Source organism: Arthrobotrys flagrans, assembly GCF_004000055.1.
Source record: "Arthrobotrys flagrans strain CBS H-5679 chromosome Unknown unitig_0, whole genome shotgun sequence".
In the NCBI taxonomy this organism is placed as follows: Eukaryota; Fungi; Ascomycota; class Orbiliomycetes; order Orbiliales; family Orbiliaceae; genus Arthrobotrys; species Arthrobotrys flagrans.
Window position 1 is genome coordinate 2,867,868 of NW_027137550.1, and position 14,053 is coordinate 2,881,920.

The 14,053-nt window shown below is 47.7% G+C and overlaps 3 protein-coding genes across 4 annotated transcripts; 1 reads left to right on the forward strand and 2 right to left on the reverse strand.

The window, feature by feature from the left end:
* Positions 1-646: 646 nt before the first annotated feature.
* DFL_003887 (uncharacterized protein) lies at positions 647-3,303 on the reverse strand (the record flags this gene model as incomplete). Its single annotated transcript, XM_067632887.1, has 3 exons — positions 647-955; positions 1,015-2,694; positions 2,758-3,303. The coding sequence occupies 3 exons, from the start codon at positions 3,301-3,303 to the stop codon at positions 647-649; spliced, it is 2,535 nt and encodes an 844-aa protein (XP_067491112.1).
* Positions 3,304-8,261: 4,958 nt separating this feature from the next.
* Positions 8,262-10,684, forward strand: DFL_003888 (uncharacterized protein; the record flags this gene model as incomplete). Of its 2 annotated transcripts, XM_067632888.1 has the most annotated exons (3): positions 8,262-8,549; positions 8,652-9,829; positions 9,910-10,684. In XM_067632888.1, 3 exons carry the CDS (start codon positions 8,262-8,264, stop codon positions 10,682-10,684), a joined length of 2,241 nt encoding a protein of 746 aa, XP_067491113.1. The 2 variants fall into 2 exon arrangements, with proteins under 2 accessions (XP_067491113.1, XP_067491114.1); XM_067632889.1 differs by lacking the exon at positions 9,910-10,684 and having other exon boundaries at positions 8,262-8,539; positions 8,652-8,745.
* Positions 10,685-11,063: 379 nt separating this feature from the next.
* Positions 11,064-12,983, reverse strand: DFL_003889 (uncharacterized protein; the record flags this gene model as incomplete). Its single annotated transcript, XM_067632890.1, has 1 exon — positions 11,064-12,983. One exon carries the CDS (start codon positions 12,981-12,983, stop codon positions 11,064-11,066), a length of 1,920 nt encoding a protein of 639 aa, XP_067491115.1.
* Between the last annotated feature and the right edge of the window lie 1,070 nt (positions 12,984-14,053).

Below are 14,053 nucleotides of genomic sequence, written 5' to 3' on the forward strand. Positions count from 1 at the left end.
GGACGTGACAGTTGTACCTGTGTAACCGCATCTGGCGGGAAAACATCTTAGATCGTCGGACCTCAATGCAGGGCCTGCCGGCCAGTCTCGGTCCTGCTTTCGACGTCCAGCGTATCGTAGGTGCATAGACACGACGGCGATACCATCAGGCTGGTTACAATTAGATTAGAATGGCGAGTAGCAACATCTACGATCATGATCAACCTAAACATAATAATAATCGTCAATGTGTTCCCGATTCCTTTTATTACATTTCTCTTTTTATATCATCACAAAGGCCCACTAGCAAAGTAAAGTAGATAATACAGCGAAAAAAAAGAAAAGAAAATAGAAAAACGCGCAGGAAACAATTGTAGAAAATAAAAATAAATATAAATGATAGCCAGGCTCAAGAGTAAAGAGGTTACAGAAAACCGCAGGCGAATCACGAATGAGCTATTCCAGGACCAGAAAAGGAAAGCTAGAGATATAGGTTTTCAAGTGTACAAAAGAGAGAGAGAAAGAGGACCATGAAGAAGGGAAGACAAAACAAAGAATGGTCATGCGTCTGGCCTCCCCTAGTATCAAAAACGAGATACGACCACCGATTCTAGCCAAAACGTGTCTTACTAGCCGTCACGCAACTTATCCCCATGTGCTCTCAATATCACGATGGATATGGCAGCCCTCTTATCCTAGCGTCAACTCGTTCCCGGTGCAACCGGTTTCTCAAATGAATCTCGAAGTTTTCGACGGTTTCATTAGGACCCGGCGTGTATAGCTTTCCGGGGCAGTCTACACAACGTATTCTCGGTGTGTAGTCCGTGATGTGTCGGCCGGGGATCATAGGTGTGGTGTGTGGTACCGATATTCCGGTGGTTGTATCGATAATAACCTGTCTCATAATACCCTCGAACTGGTCGTTGGGATACGATTGTCGGAGAGCCGCCAGGCCGTTCTCAACCCATGTAGGAACCTAAGCCGTTGTCAATATGATTTCTCATAGAGCACAGGGTTTGGCTCAAATATACTCACATTAGTTTGTCCCATCGGACCAAGCATCATTCCGAAATCCGGAGCAGGTGGCGGTGGGCCACCTGGTGTATTATACATCATACCAACTGGAGCTCCCTGAAGCGGGGTGATCGGAGGTTGGACCATTGGCCCTCTCCCTTGGGACCTCGACTGCATCTGGTGCTGCATAGCCATCATACTAAGCTGATTCTCAAATTCTTGGAGTTTGGAGCGGTCAATCCTCAATTTGACGACTATCGAGTCCGCTCCTGGTGGGCAATGCGGCCTTCGCTCCCATTGCGGCGCGCTACTCCTAGCGTGGCGTGTCGGCGTGTGGAAGTCGCCGCTAACTTCAGGCGTAGCACTTCGTGCGGCTGAGTTCCTCAACGCGGACGCTGCAGCAACGGCAGCAGTACGCTGCCGTCTTGTCATTGTCGAGAGGTGATGTGGTGTCTGTTGTGGCGAAGGTGGTTCGGAGTCTTCGGATTCTGATTCTGACTCTCCGGGAACCCTATCTTTGTAGATCTTCATATCCGAAGCCTTCTCAACAGCTCCAGGAAGTATTGTCGACACGATTTGAGTTCGTCGGGTTTTAGGAACATCCTTAAGATCGGGCAGCGCTGGTCCACCACGCCTATTTAGTCGTCGCTTGTTCTTCCGGGCTTCACGCGACTGTTTCCTCTCTTGCTGTTCAAGCTCTGCCTCCGGTATGATCCATAGTTGAGGGGTGAACTCTTTCACTTGCTGTGCAGGTCGTAGTACCGAAGTCAAGGGTGAAGGCAATACCGAGCTCTTCAAATCCTCGTCTTCGATCGGCCGTCCGTCAAAGGGATACCCTACAAAGTACAGATACTTCGTATACAGCTGCGACTGCTCTCGAATTTGATGGGAAACTGCGGTTGCAAACTCTCCAGAGAGCGACATTTCCCTAGTAAGACATTGTGCGAATTCTTCAGGTGAGTTTTCCGGGCAATTAACATCCCACTCGAACTGGTCGGTCAGTGTGTGCTCTCCGATTGTAACGTTGATCTTGATCAGAATCCTCATATCGTCGTTCTTATAGGCGGAATACGGCAGCTGAGGGTCTAACGCAGTATCCTCGAGGAAGATGTGTGGATGATAGTCAGTAACTTGATCTACGATCTGCTTCGAGATAGCAGCAACTAGACCGTGCGAGATCGGGAGATGGTAGTCTTCTACTAGATGTTCTGCGAATAGCTCGATCGGGATACATCGCTCGTGCAAGTTCCACAAAAACGTATCTCGTAGCCGTATCTTGTCGTGATGAACGTCTAATCGAATTGGCAATAAATCGTCGGTGGTTTCGGCCTGTTGCTTCATAGCTGCGCGGCTAATTTGTAGCTCTCTTGCTCTTCTACCACCGGGTCGTTTTCTTTCCACCGGATACAATATCCTAGTCTTTCCATCCGTGAACGCGTTTCCATAACCTTGATATCCGTAACCGAATACTGAGGCTGGATTGGCTCTCCTTTCTTCCCGTAGTAGCTTATACGATTCAATTTCACGTCGTTTCGAGCGTATGAGATCGAGATGGGCGTGTGATTGGGACGATAGAGCAGCCGCGTGGAGTAGGTCCCGGTTGACATATTGATCGAGGAGAAGCTCTTTCTGAGTCGGCCTTTTCTTAGATAGCTTCTTCGGAGAGTTGGTAGGGGAATTTGAAGGGCTTCCACCGTCCGACTTGTTGACTGCATCGTCAGCTGCATCCTCCTCCTTAAGAACAGGCGAGTTTCTTGCAGATACCGGTTGTTTCCCCTTCGATTTCGCTCTAGCCTTCAACTCCTCGACCGAAAGCTTAGGCGATGAGGTGGCTGTCGGGGGATTCGGAGTCTGGGATTTGATAGGAGAGGCAAGTGATGGATCTGGCACAGGTGTGGATCTTGTTGACGATGGATTCGCGAATCCATTAGTTGGAGGCAACGATGAGACATTACCAGTACTCAGGGAGTTGAAGGAGGGATGAGGGATGGCAGCATGGGGTATAGAAGAATTGCTGAGGTTTGGCGACGAGGATGATGATGTTGCAGGAAGTTGCTGATGATGAAGGTAGGGGGTACCGTGAGTTGAACTGGATGTTGCGATGAGCGGATTTGTAGATATCGACGAAGCAGATGACGGTGGATGAGAGTGAGGATGGGAAGGAGGAGGCGGATGAGCGAATGGATATGGTTGAGGATGGGGAGAAGGATTGGTGGAAGACAGCTGCTGTTGCTGCTGCTGCTGTGGGTGCTGCTGTGAGCCCGGGGGCGTGGGACTATGCTGCTGCATGGAGGGCCCAATTGCTAGCATTCTTTTCTTCTGCCATCGTCATCAGCATATTAGCGATCGGTCCACAGATATTAAACGGATAAGAGGCGTCAATCAAGCAGCAATGGAAGCGGCAATGTACCGGGAATAATATACTGTCGATCGAACCCACCACCCCGTGCGCAGGGAGTCGGTCAGTCGGTCAGTCGCGTACGGGCTCAGGAGAAGCCGCTGGCCAGCCGCAAAGGAAAGAAGGAAAAGAACGATAGCAGATCAAATCAGACGAAAGCAAACCCGCAAAAGACAAGGCAGACGGACAGATAGGCGCGCCAGAGAACGAGAGGGAAGCGCAGTCTTCGATGGGACTCGAGGATGTGATACGATTTGTCAGTCTTGGTCGCTCAAAACGGGCTGGAAACGGCAACAGCGGTAAAGTTCTTGAAGGAATGCAATGCAAACAGAAAAGAAAGGTCGAGTTTCCCGCGACAATCGCAGGCTGGTTTCGCCACGCAGGGATGGCGCGCGCACTGGGCAGGCGCGATGGGAGAGAGTGCAGGACAGGATGAACACAAAGGGAATAAAAAATTTAGGCTCCGATTGGCGATATCTCTGACCGGCCTGTCTGGTTTGGTAGGGCTGAGCCTGGCCCGTCTCGTGCCGATGCGGTTTTAGCAGGCAAGCAGGATTGGACTGGACTGGATGGTACTTTGGTATGTGGTAGCTTCAGGCTGGTATTGAGGGGGTTAAAAAGAGAGAGAAAGATTTCAGGGAGCCAAACAAAAACATTGAACGATCGAACAGTTCTGACAAGGCAAGGAAGGAAGGAAGCGAATTCACTCTGCGCGGTATTAATATCATGCAAATGCCCCCCAGAACTCATAGGTCTATACGTCTGCAAGCGAATCAACGAGCAAAGAGGCCGTTCGGATCTTCTTTCTTCGTCAATGATGCATATAGCAGTATAGAAGGCAAGGAGAGACAGGGGATGACGCGATAGCAGCAATAATATGTCAGGTACAATGGCTGTTTCTGCTGTGGGCCAGCCGGCCAGCCTAGTAAGACTTCGCGCCGAAGCAGGTCACTTAGATCAAAGGCCGGTGGCTGGCAAACAGGCACGAGACTGGAGCCCTGGCTCCGGGACAGGAGCCGTTATCGACGACACAGCTCTGGTCCATTCTAGCAGAAAAGAGCCTCCCCTCCGGCCTCCCAGTCCCTCGTCCCTCATGTCTGCCGCGTGGGAGTAATACTCGCAAGCTTTTTAAAGAAAAGCCAACTATCACACTCACGCGGGTACTGTTCCCGAGGCTGGCCGGCACATGGCCACCAAAAAACCCCCTAAAAATCTTATACTCAAGTGGGACATAACCAAGAACTTAAGCAGGGCAAGGAGATGTGGGTATTGGGCAGGTACAAATAGCATCATGACGATGTATGCATGTAAGGTACTCACTTACTGAGAAAGGGCTGATGAGGAGAGACCCGGTGTGTGCTAACAGCTAAGCCTTTATCTTTCTTAAATGATACTGCAAAAACTGCCTGCAAAGAAAGGGGTGGCCTAACAGCAGCAGGACGAAAACAAGCTGATCTCGACCTGTGTAACAACTTCGATGGCAGGGTTTACCGTGCAGCGGCAAGCCAAATGCAGCCGACACTTGCTGAAGGAGTCCTTCCGAACGGATTAGCGTGGACGAGACGGTGGGATGAAATGGGCGTGTGGGAGATCTGAAAATGCTTGTTTGGGAGCGAATTTCGGTTTTTTGGTTTCGAATAAGAATTGCCCTCGGTTGGACCTTGGCCCGACAGCCTCTGACAGCCTCTGGGCTTTGTCTCTGCGCCGCGGGACAGCTCAAACCGCGCGATTTTGGGGGGAGCTCGGGGATATCCTAGATCCTGGGGTTTCTAAAGGACCTCGTGATGGTGGGTTTTCAAGATTTAATCTCCTAGATCTGTCCGAAGCATGGCATTTGCAGGTTGTCTGTTGTGAGGATGCTAATTTTGATTAATGAACGAAAGGATTCCATCCTATGCCCATGTGACAGGTTATTATTACCTCCACATCTTCAACAGCAATCTTAATAGCTTCGCTCGTATGGTTGAGCGGGTACCCACAGCTTAAAAACTAAATAAAGCTCCCCTCATATCGACAATATACGATCTTCCCCATATCATAAATCACATTTCAAACAGCTCTACAGAAAGCAAACTTACGTTCAGCTATCGAACTCGATGCAATGACCCGGCCCAAATCGGTCAAAAGTGGAGATTTCAAAATGCAACAAAAATAACGCAATATGACGTTACAATCGTCTTGGCACTAAACCCACCCATATCGGTACATCCATACGGTCTAATTTTTATGCTAATTACACAAGTCGAGCAAGACAAACTTCGATAAAATATTGGTTAACTAGTTTGTGCGGAAAAGTTGTTCCTTATAGGATGGGTAGGAATCTTTAATTGTTAGTATATACCACGCCTTTAGTTAGGTTTTAAGGAAAGTAGGCGTTCCAATTAACCCAATAGGAGTATTATGCTTCATAGCACAGGATAGCGTTCTTGGTTTACTTTTCGTCTCGATTTCTTATTCCGTAAGGAGTCTCGGTCCTAAATGCTAGTGGGCCACTGTGTCTGGCCTTAAGTTCTGATCTACGTAAGTGCTCGTTGGGTTAACAGTTGCCACTTCGCGGAGATTGATATGTGAGACCAAACCCGACCGGACGGTACCTCAATTTTAAGAAGTGACATTCACTTCGACATTTCCTTAGTGCCCTCCTTCTTGGGATCAGAATGCCTTCATGCGTACCTGGCTTCTGGAACGATATTGCGATGGAAATAAATCTAGGATACAAACCGCAGTCCAAATATATTAGCACTCCTACGTGAAATGCCGTCGGTAGAATATTCATGCTCTTAGGGCAATAGAGTCAGTCTCGGAACCCGATAGAAAAATTTAATACTGGTCTTACAACATACAAGTGGTTCTTGCCGAAGGGGTTCACGGGAGTTTCGAACGGCCATTACACCATTCTAATCTCGAATCTAGATGATATATACGTATGCTCCACGTCGTATATCAAGCATGGGGTATATCATACCCACCATCAGGATATTGAGGTAATGCAAGGTGAAATCGGGATTGTGGTTCAGTATCTCATAATGAGACCAAGGTCAGGCTACCCTCAGCATCACAGAGCCTACAGGGCCTACTTAGAAGGAATTAAAGCTAGATAGAAGAGAGTGCCCTAGGTATATCCTGTTTCATGTTGTCGCTCTGGGTATGTATTGTCTCGCAATCCAGATAACGGGATATACGGGTTTAAATTGTCTCGTCGCCAGACTCCTCAACTGTGATGAGAGGTATTCGAACATTATGAGCTCCTTGAGGCGCACGTCTACCGGTAGTATAAACTCTACAATAGGCATACCACGGCGATAGTGGTAAGATTTCACTAGGACTTAGTTGTAGATACCGTAAACAGGATAGATCGTAATTCTTTCTAGAGTAGATCCTAATAGGAATACTCAACTACACAGGAAAGCCCCGAGACTCTACTCAACTATAGTCTCGGTGCCAGAGCGAGACGTCTGCACAGCTATCAACACCCGAAAAATTGTGACAGTAACTTATCACCACATTTCACCCTTCATACTAGACCCCCACCAAAATCTAAATTCTGACCCATGTTGTTAAATTTCATGATTCAAATTTTGCTAGGATCGCAGAAACTAGACGTTTCCAAATGTGTGGCTATTGTGTAATTTGAAAGATTCGTTTTTACACAAGGTGCTCGTGGAAGGAACTTCCTCGATTTGAGGGCACCCGTTTTGACCTCCAAAATGGTTATATGACAGGCTCTAGTGGTTTTGTAATTACCTATGTCATTTGTTCATGTTCTCTAGGCCGGCTGGCAACATCTATGGATAAGCTCAATAGGAAAAATCGTGACGGAGGCCATCGTGATTTATCTCGTAAATCCACACAAAGCGCAATGAGGTGTATCTCTAACTATAACCTTGAAAATATCACCCAAACGCCGTGAGTGTACATATCTAAACCGAGACTGGGTTCACATTCATAGACTCGATGTCCATCCCTAGCTATAGTCTAAAACATCCATCCCGATCATCAATCATAATTATTGACAAGGGGATTGTGTTGTCAATATCGGGTGATCTATATTGTGTACTACAATCCAGATTACCCAAGTAGGTAATCCGCAAGGTTATGAGCCAAATATCTGGGTGACAAAATTAAGTTCCGCTCAACACAGCAACACAAATGAAATACAGGTACCAGCTACTTTGCCATCATTCTACTACCACAACTTCCACGGCATATAGACGGCCCGGCATCAATTTAAGCTAGTTATAAACAAATTTTTAATTCAAATTATGTCAGACGTTGTTTACTGGCACCAACAGAGTGTTACTGGTGGTTTTAAATGGTATTCTTATAGATGCGTCAAGATATTTGGTATACTGTTTGTTGCAAAACTTTTGGTGTTGCGGAACTTAATTTTGCCACCCACGTACTAGCTTACCTGGGAAATTAACGCGTTCTTGGCAACGTCGGAAGAAGGGATCTGTTAAAGAGGGCAACACACACATCCTATTTAGATAATGCAACAGTAGACAACACATTTCCTACATAGAAGATCCAAAGTTTTTTCCCTCGTTCCCATTATTTAATCCCCCCGACCTCTTCCTCTTCCCTCTTTCCTCCCTCCCCTCTTCTCATCACTCACTTCCAGCTTCCAACTTCTTTCGTCCCAAACAGCTTATCAAATAATACTTTCAAAAACCACCAAACTAGCTTCCTGCAATTGAGAAATCTCTCTATCTCTTCTGTAAAGCGGAACATCCTATCAAAACCTGTTGCTGATAGAAAGCTCTCATTAAGCTCTCACTCTCGCGACATTCCTGTGCTTTACCCGTCTTTGCATCCTTTTTACCTTCTGTTAGATCGTTTGTGGTTTTAACCATCACAACAATTTGACAAGATGGCATTCAGCAAGCTCGCGGAAGAGCACCATTTCGGGTCTCTTCAATTCTCCTCTACCCATACCTACATGAATTCACCGACCGACCGTATCACGGTTGTTTCTGCCAACGATGACGATGTCGAGTATTTTGACCTGAGCTTCCCGGAATCAGGTGGGAAGAGCGGCAATTACTTTCGTCGTGTCGTTAAAATCCGTATCCCCGTCGCCAAGACCCACGTCTTCTGGAATGGTGCGGGATCCCCTAAGTACGAGTTCGTCGTCAAGACGGACTCCAAGTTCGCACAGGTAAGTTCTCTTCGGTCTCGGCACTAGACAACTTGTGTTGGATTCTCCTGCTGCTATGATTGCCTATGCAAATCGACTAGATGCTAACGTAACGTCACGTAGTATCTCGTCAAGCAAGAGGATGGATCATTTGCACCGGTCACTCATCCAGATTTCCCGGATAAAGATCAAGCCTGGATTACCAGAGGCTATCTAAAGGACGAGACTTTCATTGACGAAGGTGTCTTTGTCCTCGGTGAGACTACCATGCCTGGTGATCTAGCTCAAATCATGCGCGAGATTCAACAGCTCGGTGGTTCCGTTCATACCGTTGGTGCTGGGGGCATCGGCGACAAGGACGCACTCGGTGCAGTTACCAGCGTTGGTCTTGACCCTCGAAAATTTTACGACTACTGGCGAAAGATTGGTAGGCTCGCCGAAGAAAGAGCTGAGAAGGAGAGGCTCGCAGCGTCTTTGGGCGTTTCCTCCGTTGAAGTAGATGGTGAATATTTGGAAATCGATGTCGGTGTGAGAGATCCCATCCTTCCTCTCGTTGCATCCGCTGCCGCAGCCCAAGTCTTGGAAGTCACGTCTGCTCAAGCTGTCGCTACCAATATCAAGGACGATGAGGTTTCATTCCAAACTGTTCCTACCGATGACAAGGACGAAGATGCTTCCGTTCATGCCGTCGGTGCTGATAACAAGGATGATGAAGTTCCCATCCAAGCCGTTGCCACTAAAGAGAAGGAGAAGGATGATGAAGTTTCCGTCAAAGTTATTGTTTCTGATCACAAGGACGATGAGGTTTCCGTCCGATCTGTTACTACCAAAGACAAGGATGATGAGGTTTCCATCCATGTTGTTGCTACCGATTACAAGGACGATGAGGTTTCCGTCCAACCTGTTGCTATCAATGGCAAAGAAGATGAAGCTTCCGTCCAAGCCATTGTTCCCGATCATGACGACGATGAAGTTTCCGTCGAACCCGCTGCTGCAGAGACCACCGTTGCCGACCCTGCTCTGGCTGCTGCTGCCGCGAAGAAGGCAAAGAGAGCTAGGCAAAGGGCGAAACAGAGGGCCAAGGGCAAGGCCAGGAGGAGACAGGCTAAGAAAGACGACGGCCGTCGTACTCCCATTGGAGTTCTTGGAAACCCACCCAAGCACTCGACCAACAACACCCCCTCCGATCCCGCCATTTTGGACGCTAGTGACGCTGACAAGGAGAATATTTCTCCAAATAACGTTCCAGAAACCCTCTCTCCCAAGAGCTCTACCTACTATGTCATTTCCGGCCCCGCTATGTAGAACATTGGCGAGGTCGACAAAGAGAACGCTCCTTTGACGAATGCCCCGGCCCCACCCCCGAAGAACCCGCCCCCAGTGACATTGACGAGATCGACGCACCGAACATCAACGCCCCAGCTAGGTCCACTGAGGAATTGGCCCCCAGTACCGCCCCTGACAACGCCGTGGACGTTGACGAAGGCGGCAAAGAGAATGTCGCTGCAGTTGGTGTTCCAATGACACCTCCTAGTAGTGAGAAGGCCAAGTCTGGCCCTCTAAAGCCGGTGTTAAAGCAGCCATCTCCTCCAGGAGATCTGGAACCAAAGGCTCGTGCGCTCAGGGCAGCCAAGAGGGATAAAAGCAGACGAGTGCGCTTTCCCTATTGGCTTGTCGGTGTCAAGAACGATGGGGAAGAGAGCAATGAGGAGAAGTACGAGAATAGTGAAGAGGAGGAGGAGGAGGATGAGGAAGAGGAGAGCAGCGAGGAGGAGCCGAAAGTTTACGCGAGGGAACTCCATGGGTCCAAGGTCGCCGTGAAGAAGGCCGCGCCTTACTGGGGAGAGGCCGGCCAGAAAATCCCGGGGTGGGCAGCTCTCTCGGACCCTAGTTCCGCAGAGAGCTTGGGTCGGGGGGCTAGGAAGCCTAAGGGGGAGGTTTACGAGGAGGGGGAAGAGGAGGAGGAGTACGAGGAGGAGTACGAGGAAGAGGAAGGGGAGGAGGTGATGACTGAGGGGGAAGAGGGAGTCGAGGAGGTTGTTGTGGGTGCGCCAGCAATGGCCACCCAAACCATTGTCGCCCCGGTGGCTGGGTATTGGACCCCACCACGGTCTAGGGTCGAATTGAATATTCTACCCAGATGGTCAATTTCTTGATCATCGAGATCCCGGCCATCGGGAGGGAGTGAGGGACGGTGGAGGGAGGTCTTTTTTTTGGCCCTGATGAATGATGAACACCGCAAGGGACAGGTTCCGTTGTTTTGTTTCGTTTCTTTTTTTCGTAACTAAGCTCCCCGTGGTATTCATATTGGAGAGTAAAACGACGTAACTACTATCTGGACGTAACCTCGTAATCCTTTGTGATGTGTAATAACTGTACAAGTTGATGCTGTATACATGTACTATAACACGCCGTGATAGTGATATCATGATGTTTATGCCGGAGGCATACTATTGAATATATTTATGACAAAGAGTATATAGTAAATAACCCAAGGTCCTTTTGTAGATTTGCCAATGGTTATAGTACAAGAGCTTAGCCAGTACATCTTTCCGTAGGCTCTCTCCATTCTAATTCTAATAATTTGAATAACTTTCTTTCCTCCACATCCCATCCGACCCACTCTCCACCCTTTCCCCTCTCTCTATTATCTACATTATCGTCCACCTCCACACCGTTCTTTTCATCCTCCTCAGTCAACCCGATGAACTCACCCTCCTCCTTTCCAACAGGTACTCTCATCCCCGATGCTCGATCTGTAACCCCCTCACTACTAAACTTCCAGTACTTTTCCTCCCTCACATATTTTCTTAAATCTCTTTCAAAGGTTGTTGCTCCAGACCACGATGTTAAAGTTGAACCTGCACACCTGGGTGGTGGTAATAGGATATCTACTCTTCTATGCGGATTTGGGTTCTTCCCTTGCTTTACTTGCCCTCCCATTTGTGAATCTCCTTCTTCATCTTCTCGAAGGTCTGGCTGTTGCCAAACACATAATACCTTTGGGATACCGTCGAAATTATGGTGGCTTCGCTTGGGCCATACATCGCCGCCTGTAGCTGCTACGAATCTTGAGGGTTGGTGGATGGTTAGTACATGTGTAATCAACCCTTCCTTCTCTAGCAAATCAACCAAAGGTACAAGTAACTCTTCCACATCTCTGCTTTTGGAGACTCTTGGATGTGTAATCAGCAAATCCACATCGTTGCTTAACTCTTTCCCTCTTCTGAATCCTCCAACTACAGCAGCCTCAGCACCAGGAAGTAGCTGGCGGGCATAATTCTGGACTGAATCTCGGATGGAGATGACTTCATCTCTCGGAATTTTATCCTGGAATTCGTCGTAGAATTTTACACCGATTTGTTGGACTCTCGTTAGTTTTTCCCAGTGATGTTCTACCAGGTCGTCTAAATCTCTAAACCCTTGCTTGTAAAAACTTTGGGCAGAGTGAGACCCTGCGCCCCAGATGTTGTAAAATAATTTGAGGGTTTTGTAGTATACTGATTTTTCGATTTCTTCCAGAACTTCTAGGCGTCCTGGAGGCACCGAGTGTGTAAATTCGTACCATAAGGCTGCTATTTTACCTTCGCAACCGGGAAGAGCGTGGATTTGTGAGATGTGTGTTATTTTGTACGGAAGTGCGGCGATGGAGGCTATTGACGTAGAATATGCTCTCACACCGATTTTGTCTGATATGAGGGTTCGGTTTAGTCGGATTTTGAAGAGGGCTTCCAAGAAGTCCTTATTTGGAGATTCTGCTGGTGTTGAACGTGCGCAAGAGTATTTTTGTTTTTCGATGACCCACTGCGGTAATGGTGGAAGGTTTGAGGCAATCTGTTCAGATTCTTCTTGGGAGTCGGTGGATTGTTGAGATATAAGCTTTGGCCGCTTAAAAGGCTGAGAAGGCTGAAGGTCTTGTGAGTATCCTTTATGCCGTAGGTGACGAGTTCCTGGAGCGGCTTGGTGTGTGGCAGCCATGGCTCTTCGTAGGATTGATTCACTACGGGAACGTTCTTCAGCCTGTTTCTCTGCAAGGGTAGGCGGACTTGCTGAACGTTTTCGAGGTGTTAATGAGGTAGTTGCAGGTTGGTTGCTGGATGGAGATCTGGCGGGATAGATGCCATTGTATATGATGAAATCGTCGATGTTGACATCGACACCTTCGATGATGGCCTTTGTGTACCATTCTAGCTTTGCCACTTTGAGGATTTTTGTGCCTTTTGCAGGTGTTTTGGTAGTCGTGGTGTCTGTGGTGTTTAATCCTAAGAATCTGAGTTCGAGGAGGGCACGTTTGGGACCCAAGACATCGCCGACGAATATGATAGCATCTTGAGGAGATTCGGTGACTTGATATTGTTTTGACTTGATGTTTGATATTATGTCTGCACGCTGGGAGTCGTCAAGGCGGGCGGGGAGAACGTATAGGTTTGGGAGATCTGTTGGTTTTGACATCATGCATATGGATTTTAGAGGTTGAAGGAAGGAAGGTGGCTTAACATGTGCATGTCGGATTAGTAAATTGGAAGGTAGGAGAAAGCAGGAGATGGTCTTATCCCGCTTTTGATGGGTTAGGTTTTTGCCTTATATGAAGTGTCAATGATAATGAAATGAAGCCCTTGATATCAGAGCTTGTAGGTGGAGACATGAAAACCAGTCGGGGACGGGACAATGTTGGAATCCGCGTGAGCGAAATGCGTTGGGTTGACGTAAAGACTTGCCTCATTCGGAAATATAACGTTACTGAATATGAGGCTTTCCCCGAATAGGAAGTATTATAATTAAAGTCATCAGCTGCAATACGAATTGATTCAAGATATGTACCTCGAGAGGTAGGTATTCTACAACATCTAATTGATAAGATATAACTAGGTACACATTTGAGGAGTCTGGCGATGAGACAAAACTAGGTATGCCCTGAGTAAGTTATAGCACTTGGTATCTGACGCTGGTGCGAGGTATCGATATGGATGTAAATAACGTGGCAAGCTCGTGATTATATGTAATATACGTAGCATACGAGTTTCTTCTCTTTCTCGTCTCTCTTGCCTTATAGCTATAGGTACTAATACCGAAACCTGCCTAATCGACCGTTATACCAAAGCTAACCCGAGTCAAAATCCAGGCTAAATGCAGCTACCCTTCTTAATCCGAACTGGGTGTGGGAGATTTTGTGTTGGTGCCTTTGCTGGGAACGCGACACTAAATCCACCTGAACGTGATATACCAGCATCCAACCTCCCTCCATCATCACCTCTCTCTCATCTCCACCCTCCTTATCGACCGCCCCCTCCCTCTCTGGATACTGTCCAATCTCCACCCTCCTTATCGACCGAGATATATCTCATTCGAGCCATAGTTTCATGAGCATGTACAGTTCCCGTTGGCGACTTCAACAGCTTCCGTTCCTTCTACCTGCCATCGATTCGACTGTTTCGTATTTGTATTCGCAATTTCTCCGACACACACACAAGTAACGCGATTCCCCGCGTAAAATCACAATCTAGTCTCGACACCGACTCGTAAAT